The sequence below is a fragment of the Neoarthrinium moseri genome (genome assembly GCF_022829205.1).
Source record: "Neoarthrinium moseri strain CBS 164.80 chromosome Unknown scaffold46_Wmoseri_CBS_16480, whole genome shotgun sequence".
NCBI classification, from domain to species: domain Eukaryota; kingdom Fungi; phylum Ascomycota; class Sordariomycetes; order Amphisphaeriales; family Apiosporaceae; genus Neoarthrinium; species Neoarthrinium moseri.
This window is the reverse complement of record NW_026055160.1, coordinates 242,325-259,646: the sequence shown is the minus strand read 5'-3', so window position 1 is coordinate 259,646 and position 17,322 is coordinate 242,325. Positions and strand designations below refer to the sequence as shown.

The window sequence follows — 17,322 nt, the reverse complement described above, 5'->3', positions numbered from 1 at the left end:
TTGACTGACGATATCGGCTTGCTCAACCAACTTGGGGCTGTGCTGCCGCATGCTGTCCATGATTTGCGCTGCTGATTGGGATCGGCGGGTGCTCTGTGCTGACTTCATGGCGACTGTCAGAGGGTAGACGAGAGCTTGTGGGTGGTTTCGTCCAACGTCGGCTAGAAGGTTGTGAATCGACTGGCGAACTCGGGCATTCCTCTGATTGATTCTAGCAATGAGCTGCGGAATGACTTCGAGCCACGTATCGACACTAACGGTGGCAAAGCCTTGAACAACAGCGGCATTGACTTCGTTGCTACCTCCATGGGCGAACCACAGGGTGAGGAGGCGAAGAGTGTCCTGCAGTGAGCTACCCGACGACAAAGCTATCGACTTGAAAAAGCCTTGAACTGCCGGGACGACATGGTTGATAACTACGGCAGAGTCTGGGCGCGGCACCGGTCTGTCACCGGGCAACGTGAGAGCCTGGACAATCTCGAAATTTGTCAATGCCCAAGCATGCCAAGCCTTGTATGATTTAGGGCTGTACTTGGTCGCCTGAGAGTACGCCGCAAGGATCTCCTGTGCATTCCTGTGTTGCCAATTGTCCTTGTCCAAAGCAATGTGCCACTCTCCCTGTCGAAGGTAACACTTGGCAAGGAGTTCGGTCTGCTCTTGAAGCGCTTCGAGAGCGTGCGGAGGTAACTTCCGGGAATGCATGGCGAGGTGCATGTCCAGAGACTGGCTGTTCTGCATGTCCGGCATGTCAGCCGCGATGCCGCTTCGGTTCATCTCAAAGGCCAAAGCCGTATCTTCGGTGAAATGACGAAGGCATGCCAGAGTCTTCTCGGGGAAGCCCGCATTGCGCAGGTTAGGCTGCTGGTTGAACTCCCATTGGTACTTCAGGACCGCGTAGACAACCTGGGGAGGAATGCCTTGACCTGCAGGGGACCGGCCGTTCTGTCTAACGGCAGTAAGTTCCGAATCGGACCAGTAGGGGATGATCGATTCGAGCGGCTGCTCAATGCCAATGAGCTGCTTGAGTGACTTCTCGGCTAAGCCCATGCGGTTCGACTTTCGACACAGGTTCGCAAACTTGATCCACATGTTCATGTTCTCCTGAGGGCTCATAACAAGGTTGCGCAGTCTGAGCATCCGGTGCCATACCTCGACATTGCGTTGACAACCCTTGATACGAGCCTCCCAGGTGCGGCGCATGGTCTGTCTCCTTCCTTCATCGGCCTGCTTGTACACAATGATTTCTTCCAATTCAGCAAGCATCTGCACACGGACGACAACCTGGTATGCTCGGTTGTAAGATTCGCTGACGAGCGCACTAAGCTCCGTATCAAGGCCCTCGCGGGTTTGCTGAATGCAAGCAGCCGCTTCGCGGAACTGATTGCGGTGGAGTGCGATGATGGCGCCGAAGAATGAGCGATCAGGAGAGTGTCGCTTCATGGACTGAAGGTAGTTATCCATAGAGTCCCACTTGCCTTGACCCCAGGCTGCAGCTGTAGCGAGACCTGCGATGCGACGCTGGATATCCGGCGCAGAGTTGGACCACGTATGGCTTGCCAGATTCGCCAGAGCATCCCACTCTCCCAGAGCATGGAGACATCGCATCTTACCCATAACAATATCAAGCGGTGTGGCTTGGTCTTGAGGTACTTCCTTCTCTCGCTTGTTGTAGAAGGCGAGCGCCTCGTCCCATCTCTCCAACTTCTCGAACCAAGTCTCTCTCAGTTGAATGCCATCCTTGTACAACTGTGCCTTGCGAAGAATACCGATGGCGGCATCGTATTGCTGAAGTTGATTGTTGATAACAATCAAAGCCTCGACAGCGGGTCCACTCTGATCTTGTAGGAACTCCAGTTCCTTGTAATGCAGCGCCTTGGCATATGCATGACAACGCGCAGCCTCTCGTCCTAACACCCTAATGTCGATAGGCAAAGCCTTGTCATCGTGCTCCATGAATTCAGCCAGGTTCAGGAGCAGACCTAGCAGATCCGGAGGAACATTTTCCGACCGTATGGCGTTCTCGATGTTGACAATGAGTTCATCCTGGAATTGTTCGTAGAGCTCGCTCCAACATGAGACAAACGCAGAGTTGAACAGTTCTCGTGCCAAGGGAAGATAGACACTTGCAAGAACGGCGCAGGCGCGCAGTGCGTGGTTGGGTGACTCGGTCAGCAAGGTCGTGCTGAATCTTCTGAGCCATTCTTGCCAATCTTCCTTAGTCGATTTACCCTTGGTATCCCAGGCACTCTTGAGGTGAATGGCGTTCATCTCAAGCTTCTTTGAGCTGAGCTCTGCGAAGGAAGGCTCATCCGGCTGGTCAATGAATCGGGACTCCGAGTTGAGGTCTTGAGGAAGCACCTCACCCTTGCGCAGTTTGCTGATGAGCAGGTCGTAGTTGTGGTGCTGAATGGGATGGGCCTGGATGACCTTGTCAACTGTACCCATAAAATGGACATAGTCCCTGCCGAGCTGCTGGATCAAGGCACAGAGTGTGTCAAGAGCTGCTAGTCGCAAGGAAGACTCTCCACTGATGGCCAGGATTCGTGCCAAGGGGTGAATGATCTTGGCAGCATAGTCATTGAGGTTGACCTGACGTGAGATCTTGCCAATTGTCTCAATGGCCGACTTTCTCAAGAAGGTTGGCTGTCCTGGTTTTTCGAAGGTCTGAACAACCACTGGAACAATGAGGTGCATGTATTCTTCGGCACTGGCACCAAACACTAAGAATGCATGCAAAACTTTCTCCGAGGGCACTCGCTTCGTCGAGGCATCCTTTTCAAGCACACTCAGCATCATGGGTAGAAACCCAGCCAAGTAAACCTTGAACTCTCCCTCGAGTGATCTAGAAATGGCTTCGACCAAAGACAGTATGGTGGACTGCAGAGGCCCTGGCGCCTTATTCCAGTACTCACGCAGAGTGTCGACAATGTCGGGAAGGAAGTTGCGGATGTGTTGTCTGACAATGCTCACAAGCGTGGCAAGCTGGTTGAAATATGACTCTAGTCGGTTGAGGGGCGAACTCTTGATCACCTGCAAAAAAGCAGGGACAATGCGATCCAGGAATGGGACACATTCGAGACCAAGAGTTCTGAAGATGTTCATGATAGCCTCAACGACAGATGCATGATGCTGTTGCAACGACTGGTCTTTGAGAATGTGGAGGAGGGCGTTGATCACCACGGTAGGGAAATACTCTTTGTTGGAAGGTGTAAGGCCTGTCATCATGAGCGAAATATCGGTCATGCGAGCAGACTCGGCGTTCTTGGTAGCATCTGGCGTGCGCTCCTCGACTTGCTAGACAATCTGGGTCAGTAGAGTTTGTATATCTCATCGGATTAGCCACTTACCTGATGTCTGTACGGATCCAAAGCGCCAAGAATTCCCATCAACTTGATGGTTTCCTGTCGTAACGGACCACGTTGCGGCTCGGACCGGATGATCAGCTGCAGGAGATCGAGTAGCTGGGGGTACTCAAGGTAGGGATCAACCACATAGCCGCTGTTACTGGCAAGTTGGCCGAGGGTGTGCAGTGCAGCGAGTCGCTTTGGCGTGGAGCTCTGGTCCTGTAGGGCATCTATGATGATGGGCATCAACTCGTCCTTGTGTCGTAGCATGTCCTCCCCGCCAACGGTACAGAGCTCTCCGATCGCCTTGAGGACAGTAGCCGCAACGGCCGAGCTGGGGTCTTTGGCCTTGGGGAGTAGCACCTTCATTATGGGTTCAACGTATGGCTTGACCAGTCCCTGGGCGTTTTGGACGAGTAGACTGAGAAGCTTGGCACTCTCCTCCTTGTTCCGTCCGACATTGGCATATTCGAGCTCCGTAAGCATCTGAATGAGCGTCTTACGAAGGGACGGGATAACATAGGCCGGGTTGTGTCTCGCGAGGCGGCCAATGATGGAGATGGCTACTTCACGAATGGAGAAATCCTCGTCGTTCAGGGCGAAAAAGAGCGTGCGAATGTTCTCAGCCTTGGCGAGATGGTGATCAAATCGTTCGTCCAGCGCCGCGAGAACCGTACGTCGAATGTCTGCCTCGGGGTCCGCCACACCTACGGTCAGGAGCTTTTCTATGACGTCGCCGACAACTTGCAAGGCGTGAAGACTGGTCTGGTTGACGATGGGGTCGCGCACGTAGAGCTGGCAGCAGGTGAGGGCTGCCGCTTCACGAATCTGTGGGTCATCATCTTCGACATACTTGATGGCAACGTCGCGGACGAATTCGTTCAGCACGTGACCTTGGTGTTCGGTTAGCTGCGTGTGCAGAGGAATCCCGAGTTCCTTGCAGTTGGGCCTGTGGCACTATCTGCCAGGTCCCCCAGTGGAGATATTGGACTCTCGGAGACCACTTACCTGAAAAGTCAAAGCTACCCAAAGTGTTGAGGGCAAGCTTGATCTCGGCCTTGCGATGCTCGTAGGCGTGAGGGTCTTTGGTGTCCTTCGGGATGATAGGAACAGACGATAGTGTGTTGGGTGTGGGAGCGCCCAGAGGTTTGAAGGGTTCGCCGCACAAGACCTTGCTGAGCATATCCAGAAGGCGCTCTTGTATCGTCGCCTTGACCGGAGGAATGTAGAAGGCCATGTCGACCAGGGCCTGGGTGAGCTTGGGTGTGAGCTCGCAGGCGAAGATGGGATCGAGAAGAGCCTCCATGTACTTGCTGAGGGTCTGGCCGACGGCGACTGCCAACCTGCTGATGCAGTCGAAGACGGGGTCGACCGAGCCACGTCTTCGCGATTGGATGCTAAGCCCTTCTCTAACATAGATCAGAACCCCATCCAGGTAGGGGGCGATGGCACTCTTGACCGAGTTGGCGATGTTTCCGATGGCGAGGAAAGCGTCGTTACGCTCCTTGTCTTTCTTCAACATGCCGGAGAGGTAGAGCATGAACTTGTGGAGGTGGGAATGGGCAAAGTCGGAGGGAGCGTAGTTGGCCAGGTCGGGGATGAGCAGGACAACCGTCTTGCGGATGATGGGATCCTTGTGATCCTTGTGGCGGAAGACAATCTCGCAGGCATCCTGGTACTGGTCTTGCATGAACATGCCACCCTGCTCGAGGAGCTCCTTGAGCACCAGAAGGGAACCGTGGATGGACTCGACAGAGTTAATGCGGAGCCCGGCCAGGAGCTCCGTGTACATGCGGGACATCCAAGCCTGCTTCATCTCCTGGTCTCGCTCGCGGATGATGCGAAAACAGGCACTAACTGTCTCACTGGAGGTGACTCGGATGAGTTGCCTAGAGTCCCGGAGGCCAACCCAGATGAGGTCGAAGATGAGGCCGACGTACGAGTACATCAGAGTGGGCGCATTTCGGGCCAGTTCGCGAAGGACAAGAACGGCACTATATCTCTTCTCCTCGACTCGTTCTGACTGGAGCCACTCCAAGGAGGTCTTGACTTCGGACTCGACCAGCTCGGAGATGAGCGAGCCACCAGGCCGGCAGAGCTTGCCGAGGGCAATGGCTGCGGGCTGCATGGGGACCACGTCTTGACCCCGAAGGATGCTCTTGAGGTTGTTGGTGAAGCGGGTGTACTTCAACGTGACGTCCACGCCGTCAAAGTCGGCCAACGCATCCATGGCATACACGCCGCCAAGGCGATCTGCCGGAAGATTGCTGTGGACAAGACTCGTGATCTTGCTGTGGACAGAGTTGTAGAAGGAAGTAAAGGTATCGCTCGGCTGGTCTGTGAAGCGCACATGGTCAGCACGTGAAAATGCAAGCAGGAAAACAATACACAGTGAAAAGCCGACGTTTTGGACGGCCAAGAAAGGCAAGGTGCCAACACGGTTTGCAAGATCGTGACCGCAGTCGAGCCGCATTTGAAGGCATAGTCGAGCCGCGCCACGATGAGTGTGGAGGCCAGGCCTTGGACACCTGGGGAAGCTTCCCAAGGTTACCACATCAACTCAAAGTGACTGGCTAGGGATCTCCTCGACGAATAGTCGTGGATGCATGCCTCCTGCAACCGACTACCAGCGATCCTCGGCGACCACAACAACATCGAGGCCAAAGCCCAACCCCGTACAAACCGGAGCGCCTCATCCCGAGCGTTGGATGCCGGGCCACAAGGAAATCTTGGCGCCAACCGACAGCATGAGGGCCACATCATTCCGTGGACAATGGCGCGCGCACGCCAGTCAAGACGGTGCCCAGGCCGACATCCCCCATTCACATCCCATGTCATGCCAAGAAAACACACGGACAGAACCATCGTCACCCAGATACGTACCTCTACATGTGCTGGCGACAAGCTCTCGCAGTCTGAGGGCGGCATGTTTCCTGGTCTCGTCGCTGACCCTGTGCCAGAGGGGACAAATGTCAGTATCATGATTACTCTTACGCTAGAAGAAGGAATGAGAACTGGTGGGCAACTGGGCATCGGGCACGCAACGAAAAGAGCTTGCTGACTTGGGAGGTGCCCGGAGATCCCTGGTGATGGTGTCCAGGGTCTCGAGGGCGAGCTGCTGGCTGTATGGTTGCGCCATGGTGAGAAGGTGAGGGGGGCTCGACGCCGTGGATGGAGATGAGGAGGACGGTCGGGGATGAGAGGGAGATCTGGCTGTCGTTTGTGACCGGCTCAAGGTTGAGGGGGAGGGATTCGGTGACGGGTAGTCGAGGCCGGAAGCTGTTGAGAGGCGACGGGGCGGTTGTCGACAATGTTTCGTATGGTCGCTCGGTCGGTCGGTCGGTCGGTTGGTCAAGGCGCACACAGTCAAGTGAGGCACAAGACAAGACAGGACAGGACAGGATAGGCCAGGACGAGAGACGCGAGGAGAGAAAGCTGTGCTGCCTGCAGCGATATCGAGTGCGCTGCTGTCGCGACGGCGAGGCTTCCCCCCAGATCTTCTGTGCCCTCAGCCGCGCTACGACAGCTTCAGCAGAGGGCAACAGAGACCGCCGAGGCTGCGCGACTGCATGCGATCCGGGATAGCGCGGACGTTGGTTGTCGTCGGGCGATGCGACCGGCCAATGGGGGTCAGAGAGTCCAGGTGGGAGTTTGGGACTTTTGTCGGTCGCGGGGAGGGGATTGGGAGAAGGGAGGTCTTGGAGGTGTGGCTTGTCGTCTGCGACGGGAAGCTCACGAGCCAGGCCGGGGGACTTTTGGGAGAGCTGCGGCAGCGCCAGGCCCAGAGAGATGGATGTCGTCGGCGGTCGGTCTGCCAAGACGCTGGGTTCAGTTCAGTTCAGTTCAGTTAGACAGTTCGCAATGATGGGAGACCCGCCGTCCCAGGTGCGCCACAAAGGACCGAGCTGAGAGGGAGCGAGAGGGCCCTGGAGGGACCTGAGGCGCTGCTGGGGGTTCCAAGGACGGGTTGGACAAAAGATGGGGTAGGTACCGGCGTGATGAACCGGGATGAGTCGAGACTGTGACGGTGGCGGCGATGGTGGGTGAACGAGACAGTGCGATATAGCCCGTTGGGCGATGGCGGGTACCTTTTGCGTGGGTAAACTCCAGTCAGTCTCACACACACACCAGACGCGCCAGCTCTTATCGCGTTATCGCAGGTCCTAACTTACAGTTACCTACTGTAGGCTCCCTTGCGGGCGCGGGCGCTAGCCGTTCTGGGTCGGCTGAGGTATGGAGGGGCTTGCCTGGAGCAAATATGGTGGTGCAGAAGTATATGTATGTATGTCTGTTTTTGTGTGAGGCAAGAGTTTCGAGTTTTGAAACAGCACAAATGAAGGACTTTGACAGGGTTGTTTGCTGTCCAAGAATCAAGACCTCAGTGAATCACTGTCTGCTGGTTTCTGGTGTTGAGAAGTTGTACCGTAGTGTAGTCAATATCGGACTTCTGCATATAACTAGGCTGGTCAGCACGGAGCGTTAAATATGCGCCTAGCCGAAGACAGGCCTTATCGCTTATCGCTATCGCTGGTCCATCTGCCCATCGTCGCCCATCAGGACCCTGACCTGAACCGCCACCCTCTCTACTTTCGACAGTTCCAGCCTTTGCGCCAGAGCGCATTCACACCTCAACCCTAATCTTCCACTGCCGAGGTTGTACACAGGTATAGACGTGGTGCAGGAGTCTGTATAGTCCACCGAAACCACAAGGAAATCGAGCTCATTGCTGGCTACGACAGCCTTCTTTGCTGCCAGAGACAATCTCACGAGCATCTCGCGACTACTTCCTGAACCGACTATACTACAACAATACACCCACAGCGCCTCAACGATTCATCCCCCTCCCTCGCCCTCGACTTCGACTTCGACTTCGACTTCCCTCCACCCTACCATCCCCCCGAAGAGACGAAAAGAGACAACCATCAACCGACCATGGGCAACGACGGCGGCTCCATCCCCAAGCGCCGCGAGCTCGTCAAGAACGCCGGCCGCGCCAAGACGACGACCGAGCTCAAGGAGACCCTGCTCGAGTCGCTGACCCACCTCTGGACCTTCTGCCCGCTGTCGTCGCTGCCGCTCGACCCGGCCCACACCGTGTCCGACGCCCGCGGCCGCCTGTACAGCTACGAGTCGGTGCTGCAGTGCCTGCTGCCCGCCGGCGACGCCGCCGTGCCCGAGGCCCAGGACGACGCCTTCCGCGCCACGCGTATCCGCTCCCTCAAGGACGTCGTGCGCCTCCGCTTCGCCCTGCGCAAGGACGACAGCGGCCGCGAGTTCCGCGCCTGCCCCGTGAGCCTCAAGGAGCTCGGCGCCGCCACCCGCAGCGTCTACCTGGTGCCCTGCGGGCACGTCTTTGCCGAGGTCGCCATGAAGGAGATTGCCGAGGCCGAGAGCGCCTCCAAGGAGCAGCAAGACAGAGAGCAGAGGTGTCCCGAGTGCAGCGAGGCCTTCGAGACGACCAACATCATCCCCATCCTGCCCACCACAGAACCCGAGCTGGCCAGGTTAACAGCGAGGATAGAGGACCTCAAGTCCAAGGGCCTCACGCACGCACTGAAAAAGGACAAGTCGGCCGGCAAGAAGAAGCGGAAAGCCGGCGATGCGGCGGAAGGCGAGGCCGAGAACGGCGCCAACGGAAAGGGCAAGAAGGAAAAGAAAGAAAAGGAGGTCGGCATCGACAGCCGCATCAACAACCCAATGACCGCGTCGCTGACGGCCAGGGTCCTCGCGGAGCAGGAACAGAACAACAAGCGGCGGAAGCTGGCCGAGGGCCTGAAGCGGGAGGCTGTACGATGAGATGTCTGCTGTGGACCTAAGATATAAAATCGCGGAAGCTGCTCCTTGAGACTGGACAGTAAGTCTGCCAATGCATGTAATGAACGCGCAATGATACCTACCACGAAGGAGAGACGGCCACAAGCCGAGAATGCCCAAGCAAGACCTCTATATCATATACCAGTGTGCTTAATTACGAGCAAAGCCCTGTGTCTTGCCGCTTATATTCGTTTACTGTCCATCCTAACTCGTCCTCGGGGCCCTCAGAGAGCCTGGTCGAACGAATGGAAGGTAATAGCGTGCACCAGTGGACATCTCTATGGCCGATAGTTTGCCAGCCCGGTCTACCTACTCCACGAATATGCCAACCTGCTCCCACCGTCTGTGCATGGGGCTGATCAACTAGCATGGTACTACGTTGGAACCGGTGAGCTCCCGCGACATTTTCATTCCGTCTAGCGGACCCTCCAAGCGGCATCTGCCAATGAGAAGCAGTGTTGCATGTTGAACCGGCGTGGCAAGTCAAATTCACTGCAATTTTAACCCCCGCAAAGGGCATCCGCGTACGAGGTCAAAAGCAGTAATATGTACCTCATCTATTGGATAGTCACATAGAATACACCCCTGTGGCTGTGTCTCCGTTCGTCTATGCTGCCAACGCGCCCAACCGGATGATCTTCTCTCGTAAGGGGGGGCCTTCTCAGCAGTCGCCCATGGCTTTTTCTCTCAAGTTGGATATACCATACACGGCGCCGCTTACTCTGCTATACTCTACAGCTCGTCGCGCGACCGGGCGCCGGGCTCCACGGCCTCCTCGCAGGCGGCCGGGGTGCCGACCTCCATCTTGTAGACGCACTTCTCCTGCTCGCTGACGCGCCACAGCTCCTCGGCCTCGGCGCAGCCCAGCCAGACGTCGGTGCGCCGGTTGGGCCCGTTCCAGCAGTGCTGGCCGTTCTCGTAGCGCAGCACCATGCGGCGGCCGCGGCCGAGGCCCTTGCCGTCGTGGCGCGCCTCCTCGTCGCTCTCCTCAAAGTCGATGCGCTCGAAGCTGCCCATGCTGGTCGAGCCCCCGCCCTTCTTGGACTTCTGCGCCGTCTTGCCCAGCCAGCAGAGCTCGTACGTGTACTCGCCCGCGTCGGTGCTCACGCACTTGTCCTTGAGGTACCGGAAGATGTCGTCCTGCCCGTAGTCCTTCTCCAGGTCCTCCTGCTTGTCCTTGACCTCGCGCTCCTTGCCGCTGATGTCCGACTCGACGGACTGCAGGGCCTCGCGCGCCATGGTGACGAGGCGTGACTCGCCCTTGCCGGAGGGGTTGTCGGCCAGGATGCCGTTCTCGATCAGCCAGGCGCGCACGACGTTGAGCTTGTCGTGCACAAAGTCCCGCACCGGGCCCGGAAGGTAGGCTTCCAGGTTATAGACTATTAAAGTAGTTAGCGTGCGTGATCGCGGCTATGATGGGCGTGCCACTGGTCTGGTCTAACTTACGGACGTCGGTGTCGGTGACTTCGCCGTCCTCGTATTCGGACCAGTTGATGCCACTCGACTCGCTGTCCTCCTTCAGCACTTCCTTGATATCGTCGTCGTTGACCTCGTCTTTGGACTCGCCCAGCTTGGCAGCATAGTCCTCCCAGGCGCGGACGGCCTTCTTGACCCCCTCGTCGTTGAAGTTGGGATTGTACTCCTCCTTGAAAGCGGCCAGGATCCCCTCCAGCTCGGTCAACTTGGCCTTGAGCTCGTCTCTCTGGCCGACGAGCAGGCTCAGAGCATCGCGGAGCTCGCCTACTCTTGACTTGGCCAGCCCGACCAGAACGCCCAGCTTGCCGGTGCCCTCGGTCTTGACGACCTTGCCGCGTTCGCTGCGCTCGACCTCGTCGTACTTCTTCTTCAGCTCGACGCGTCTGCCCTCGAGCTCCTTGATCTCGTCGGCCAGCTTGGAAATCTTGGCCTCGACCTGGCGGCGGAGCTCCTTGGACTCCTTGGCCATGGTCCGGCGCTTCTTGTTGGCCCTCTCGAGGTTCTCCCTGCGCTCCTTGTCGACCCGGCGCCACTCCTTGCCGATCTCGGCACAGCGGTTGGGGCACTTGACGCCGCCAACGCCCTTGTATTCCTCGCTGCCGTCACAGCACAGGTCGTAGTCGCAGACGCCATCGTTGACGTACAGGAAGGGGACGTAGGCGCCGATGTGGCCGTCGTTGGCGCACCAGAAGCCCGGCAGGGCATTGGTGGTGTTTGTCGAGCCCGACAGCGACGAGGGCAGGGGCTGTGCGGGTGAGAGATGGTCGAGGTTGGCGCAGGCTGCCGTGCCTGGCTCGTCGGAGCCGTCCGGGCAGTCGCAGGTGTTGTCGTTCACTCTTGATACTGGGAGGACAATGGACGGATGGCCGATGCATGTGAATGTTTCCTTCAGCTCGTAGAATTTAGCGACTGAAAAGGCAGTTGGTCAGCCATCGGATCAACAATCAGCAGGACACGGCAAGCTAGGCACAGGCTCTGTTGTTCATCGCTTGGGTGGGCTCCCATCGAGATGGCTCTCTCCCCGTGGGCAAAGCAATGCGGTGGGTAGGAGGTAGTGCGGTGCCTTGACATCACCGAGAAGGGGCACACTTACACTCGGGACCAACTCCTCTCGGGGCTGAGCCAGCAGCCACGAGGCCGCTGTTGGCAGCGGTGCCCAAGAGCGCCAGAGCGTGCAATTGCCTCATTGTCGTGTGATTGTGTGCTGCCTCCACTTGGAATCAATCGTGAAGGTTGAGCGCTGTCGGATGAGCTGTCCAAAAGAACTGAACACGAAACACAACCAACCGCTGCAGGTGGCCGGGAGCTCCCAACTCGGCACAGCGGGCCCACACCAATAGCTGCCCAGCAAGGCCCCCCAAGCCCGCTGGCAGGACCCAGGCGGCGCTGCTGTGTAGGTACCTAGGTAGGGAGCAACGGACAGACAGCTTCAGCCCCAGGGCCAACCCCCCTGCCCCCGTAACGTCGTGAACCCCCCTGGCCGGCTGCGCTTACGCCACAGTGCAGCGCGGGGAATTTTTACCTCTGAGCCACGCGCAGGGCATAGGTGCGACTTTGGTGAGGGCTGTTCATTGGTGCTCTCGTCCAGCTCAATTGGATGCTGTGTCCGATTTTTGAGAGCTGGTACTCGGAGCGGAGCTTGTCGTATGCTATGCTATGACCAGCTTGACCAGCTCCTAGCTTTAAGTAGTGTTGTCTCACGGTCAACGTTTAACCCCATGTCCTGCCTACCTACCAGTTACCTAAGCTGGGTAATCAAGTATTATACCTGGAGCATGTGACTGCCTTAGGTATACAGGAAGCAAAGGTCTCGCCAACTGCCCTTCCAACGGTGAACCTTTCTACCAATAAGAGGTTGTCAAAGAGGACTACTACTGTCTGCCGAGAAGATCCGTAAGGCAGCTCCAGAGGCAGACCAAGAGGCAGGCCCCTTAGTTGAGACATTTACCGCAGGAAGTTAGCCATTCAGATAATACACGTCTGGGGGCCAAACCGTTCTTCCGTTGAAGGAATTCGTGCCACTGCTACCGCATCGATCGCTATACTCATCAGGCTGTATAATCACTCACTTATAAATATGAATCCCAGTGTCAGATCGGGTTTACTGCAAGATTAAGTCTTGCTGACGCATCACGCCTCCGCAGCTCCGTCCCCCCTTCTTCTGTTTAAGCATACTCTACTGTGGGTATCGTCTCATGGATGCTGGAGGCCCACGACCGTGAACTTACCAAGTCACCTCTTACCTAATGAATCTTCGTGAATTCATCGTACGGACCGGTTTTGCTCCACTGTCTTAGAGCCAGATACGCTTCGTTGATGAGTAAGCAGCCCAGCAGTGCGGTGCACTCTTCAGGTAGCTTGGTGTAGTGGTTATCACACCTGTCTCACACACAGGAGGTCGCCAGTTCGATCCTGGCAGTTATCATCCTTTTTGCCATGTATCACACACACTTGGGGAGTATGTAGCAACTCACCCGGCTCTGGGGTATAGAATAGATATCCTTTTTCTCCTTCTCATCCGTCTGGGTTCCATTTCTTATGATGCGTGTCATTGAAGCTTATCGTTGGTGTGCATCTAAGTGTCGATCTTGGTCTGCTCTTTATTTCCTTTCTCAAACAGGGGTGACCCGATGGGACGTCAAGGGCTCTGGTTGCAACCCATTTTCACATGGTTCCTGACTTGTAGTACCCTGACTAACCTTGCCTACCAGCTGAAAAACCTGCAGATCTTTGACCCCTTTCTTATCGCCGAGAATATAGAATCGGATAACGATCTCCGCTCCTGATCAAGACCCGCTCGAGCCGCTACCCCTTTGGATCTCTATCGGCTGCAGAACCAGCCGCATTCGTTGCTCGCTTACAGCTCACTCACAAATGACTGCAACACGCTCAGACGCTGGATGACCATCGACGACCACGTTAGACGCGCCTAAGCGACTATCCATCTCTTGGTCTTCCCTCAGGGGCTACATCGGTTAACCGTCGTCCTCGGGGTCTCAACTCTTCCCGAAGGTGCCGGTGATGTGACAGCGAAGATCCCTGTTTGGCGACCCGTCCTACCGGGTTCTCCACACACAATTCCCTCGTGGCTTTGGCTTTGAGTTTTGACTGTCGAAACCTTCGGGCCTTCTACTCTGGTGTCTAGGCCCGATTGAGCCAAACCAGGGGCATTCTTCATTCGCGAACCACTCCATGGGCCAATCCCCAAGACCTATAGCCAGTGGGCACTATCGAACTACATGAAGATCCTTCTCTCCTCGGCACCAAGTTGTTCTCCATAGCACCCCCACCCGCCACGCTTCTACACCAGGAGCTACCAGAAACTACAGTAGTTTGTCTCCTGTCGTGCATTAGAGTCGCATTGTCACAGTCGGCGATGGCTGTGTCTGTGCGGAATGACACAAGGATACGATGTTGACAGAACACTACGGGCCTTGGGGTGGGGACGTCTCTCTCGATAGTCAGTCAGCACTGTCCCCAACAGTCCATAGGAGAAGCGAAGAAGTTTCCGCCAGAAGAGCTTAAATGCTGATCTTGGTACATGTGGCGTTCCGCTTTGACACGCCTTATCCTGGTCAGAGTTCCGCTGTGGGACACCTCCATATTCCCACGAGGCGGCGAGACATGTCTCATATACTGTGCGCAGTGTCGCATTTTCTCTTAGAATCTGGGGCTCCTCTCCCCATTTACAACTTCGTCATGCGCGGGAAATAACTCGGTGCAACGAGCAATGTATCTACGCCTCAGGACCATCCTTTGTGGTCTGCTATGGACAGCCCCGATCCTGGCACAGGTTACCTCTGAGGATCTTCCATCATGTGCTGTAAGCGAATACACAGAGGCGGCCTTTCTAGGGATGGGGGTTGGCCCTTTGATGGATGTAGCTGACTCTTGGTGACCAGCTTGACTGTTTCGAGACTGCTCCGCCGAGTAATGCCTCCTCGCCATCCTGCAGTTTAGACCCGAACAAGGACTTCGAAGAGACATTCTCACCATGCTTCTATTCCGCCTGCTCCGTACACGATGCCTTAACAGCCCTCAATGTGACGTCCATCATTTGTGATCGGCCGGTGCGCGATATCACCTGGGCTATTCGAGGGTTTGTGCTCGCTTCCACCACAGTCGCCTCGGGTGTCATTGGCCTTCGCGTGCTCTATAAAACCAGAGGACTGGCTGGTGGGATTGGCTGGGACGACTATACCATTGTGATTGGTGTGGTAAGACAGGAGCAGCCATCTGACTGGTGTACTAAATTTGCTTACACTCCATGATAGGTCGTCACCATGGTTGCGGCGATTGGACAATTTCTAGGTATGCGCTTTCAGGTTCATCTCGGACGATCGTTTCTAACCTTCCAACAGCCGCCTGGTATGGAATGGGACGCGATCAATGGAAGGTTCCGACCGAAGATATCACGAAGGTTTACAAGGTTGGTGCCTCCCCTTTCTCTAATATCCTTGCATTGGTTTACTCTTCTCACTCTGTATAGTGTTTCTTCATCGCCGCCGTCGGATATAAGCTCGGCAACGCAGCGACACGAGTTTCGCTCCTTTGCTTCTATCTACGCATATTTGGAAAAGGCTCTGCCCAAAACACTGTCATGGCTTGCATCGTCCTGACCATCATCATCGGCATAACGTTCGCCCTTGCTGATGCACTTCAGTGCCAGCCCGTCTGGAGCTTCTGGGAAGGATGGGATGGCGAGCTGTCTGGACACTGCGGAAGCCTCAGTGCCATCTCATGGGCTCACTCCATCTTCAACATCGTCCTGGATGTTGCAACATTGGGAATTGCTTTTTGGATGGTTCATAAGCTCCATATGCGCTGGAAGAGGAAGGCCGCTGTGATTGCGATGTTCCTTCTTGGATCTGCGTGAGTGCTGCCCTGCTCTATTGGACCCCCCTCAGGTTGGAAAATGATTAACGCTTCTCTTCATAGGATCACTCTGGTTTCCTTCTTACGGCTGCAGGCACTCCCGCAGTTGTCGAATACTCGCAACCGAACGTGGAACCTGGCACCGGTATCATACTGGTCCGCAATCGAAATGTTCGCTGGCATGGTTTGCGCATGCTTGCCCGCGCTGAGGAAGTTGGGTGACACGATGTGTGGCTCAGGCCGAAGTGGCACGCGTACCGCAACCAACGGCTATGAGCGACAGGCTTCTGATCAGAGACCGAGCAAAGTCAGGACAACTGATCCAACTCTTACCTTTTCGGAAAATGATGACCTGGAGGCCAACCCAACGACTCGTGACAGGAACGTCGACACCGAGATGGGGGTGTTAACAGAGAGGAAGGATGATGTATCAATCACTACTGAGACCCATCAGGCCCCTTGGGATGCAACAAAGGGGAATAGCTAGTTAATGACTAATATGTGTAATGGGAGTGGAATAATACTATAATCAATCACGACGAAAAAACAGAAATACAGCGAATAATCACAGGTCAATAAAGGGTGATATATGACATTGGTGTGATGCGATATTCTGGGAATATCGTCTACATTGCCAAGTCCCTGGCTGCTACATGAACGGGTTGTGCAACGTTAGTGAGATGCAACACACTGCACCAGAAGACAGTCAGAAACCCTATGTAGGGTTATGCTTAGACGCAGAGGAAAACATTGAAAATGTTTAATGCCGTGAGGCATTGACAGTCTCAGCAGATGACACCAGCAAGAACTTAACTCGGAGGGACGACCAACAATATTCTACTTTCTAGATTGAATGGGACCGGGATTTGGACTCAGCGACTTTCCCACTTGTGGTGATGAGGAAACGTTTTTCAGTCGTTGGGGCTTACCAACGAGGCGTATACTCCTAGTATATTCATTGGATCAAATTGGGTATGAAAATAGTACTTCGAGAATGAAGGGCCCATTGTGATCTCGTTGCAAAGCGGTTTTACAAGCGCAAATATGGTCTTGGTATGAGCCGAGAGGTTACTAGATTTAATGCAACCTCAAACTCGGTACGAAAACTACCTTGAAACTTACATTTCAAGCTGTCTACGATTGTAGTTAATGCTGGATGCATTCCTATATTCGTATCATTGAATTGAAGTCAAAATTGACCGGTGTGCTTATATTTCGTCGGCTAAGCAATGTTCATGGGGTTCAGCGACAGAAAATACCGTCGACGTGACAACAGGAAACCTAAACCCCATATATTTGTTCTTGAACAAGATGTCTGAATTTCTTAACACACAGAGTAGGTACGGAGATAAATGTACAGTCTATCTAGTGCTGCGTTTTACAAGCACGGTTTAATAGATCGGGCTGTCCAACGGCTCTGTTACTGATTTAGTGTGTGGTTCACATTTCGACGGCAAGTCGGGTTTTGTCATCATTACTGTGAATGGCTATTATAACATTGGTGTTTACTTTACTTCTCTGGCTTTTAGATACATATCTACTTTTTAAACAAAGGAGGCCTACCAGACTGAACTAGCCACGCTGATAGGCCTTAGCTGGTCGTAATACATTCTCTGCTTCTCTCAGTCTACACGTATATACCAAAGGGGGAGTCCAATTAACAGCAAAATCATCGTTTTCGTTATCTACCAGTGTATCCGATTTTATGTCGCTGACTGTTAAGGAACGCATGCAGGCAGGCCTCAATGACATCATTGGATACACTTACGATCCGGTTTCGAATGTGTCATACTCGGTCGAATATACATTTCAT

General features: G+C 55.0%; 3 protein-coding genes across 3 annotated transcripts; 2 read left to right on the top strand and 1 right to left on the bottom strand.

Moving 5' to 3' along the window:
* Positions 1 to 8,276: 8,276 nt before the first annotated feature.
* On the top strand, positions 8,277 to 9,140 carry JN550_009780 (uncharacterized protein; the record flags this gene model as incomplete). The annotated part of the gene is made up of 1 exon (XM_049321888.1): positions 8,277 to 9,140. The coding sequence occupies one exon, from the start codon at positions 8,277 to 8,279 to the stop codon at positions 9,138 to 9,140; it is 864 nt and encodes a 287-aa protein (XP_049168312.1).
* A 750-nt stretch (positions 9,141 to 9,890) lies between these two features.
* On the bottom strand, positions 9,891 to 11,821 carry JN550_009779 (uncharacterized protein; the record flags this gene model as incomplete). Its single annotated transcript, XM_049321887.1, has 3 exons — positions 9,891 to 10,537; positions 10,605 to 11,543; positions 11,728 to 11,821. The coding sequence occupies 3 exons, from the start codon at positions 11,819 to 11,821 to the stop codon at positions 9,891 to 9,893; spliced, it is 1,680 nt and encodes a 559-aa protein (XP_049168311.1).
* A 2,543-nt stretch (positions 11,822 to 14,364) lies between these two features.
* Positions 14,365 to 15,996, top strand: JN550_009778 (uncharacterized protein; the record flags this gene model as incomplete). Its single annotated transcript, XM_049321886.1, has 6 exons — positions 14,365 to 14,457; positions 14,537 to 14,851; positions 14,909 to 14,945; positions 14,996 to 15,063; positions 15,124 to 15,506; positions 15,573 to 15,996. The coding sequence occupies 6 exons, from the start codon at positions 14,365 to 14,367 to the stop codon at positions 15,994 to 15,996; spliced, it is 1,320 nt and encodes a 439-aa protein (XP_049168310.1).
* Positions 15,997 to 17,322: the final 1,326 nt, after the last annotated feature.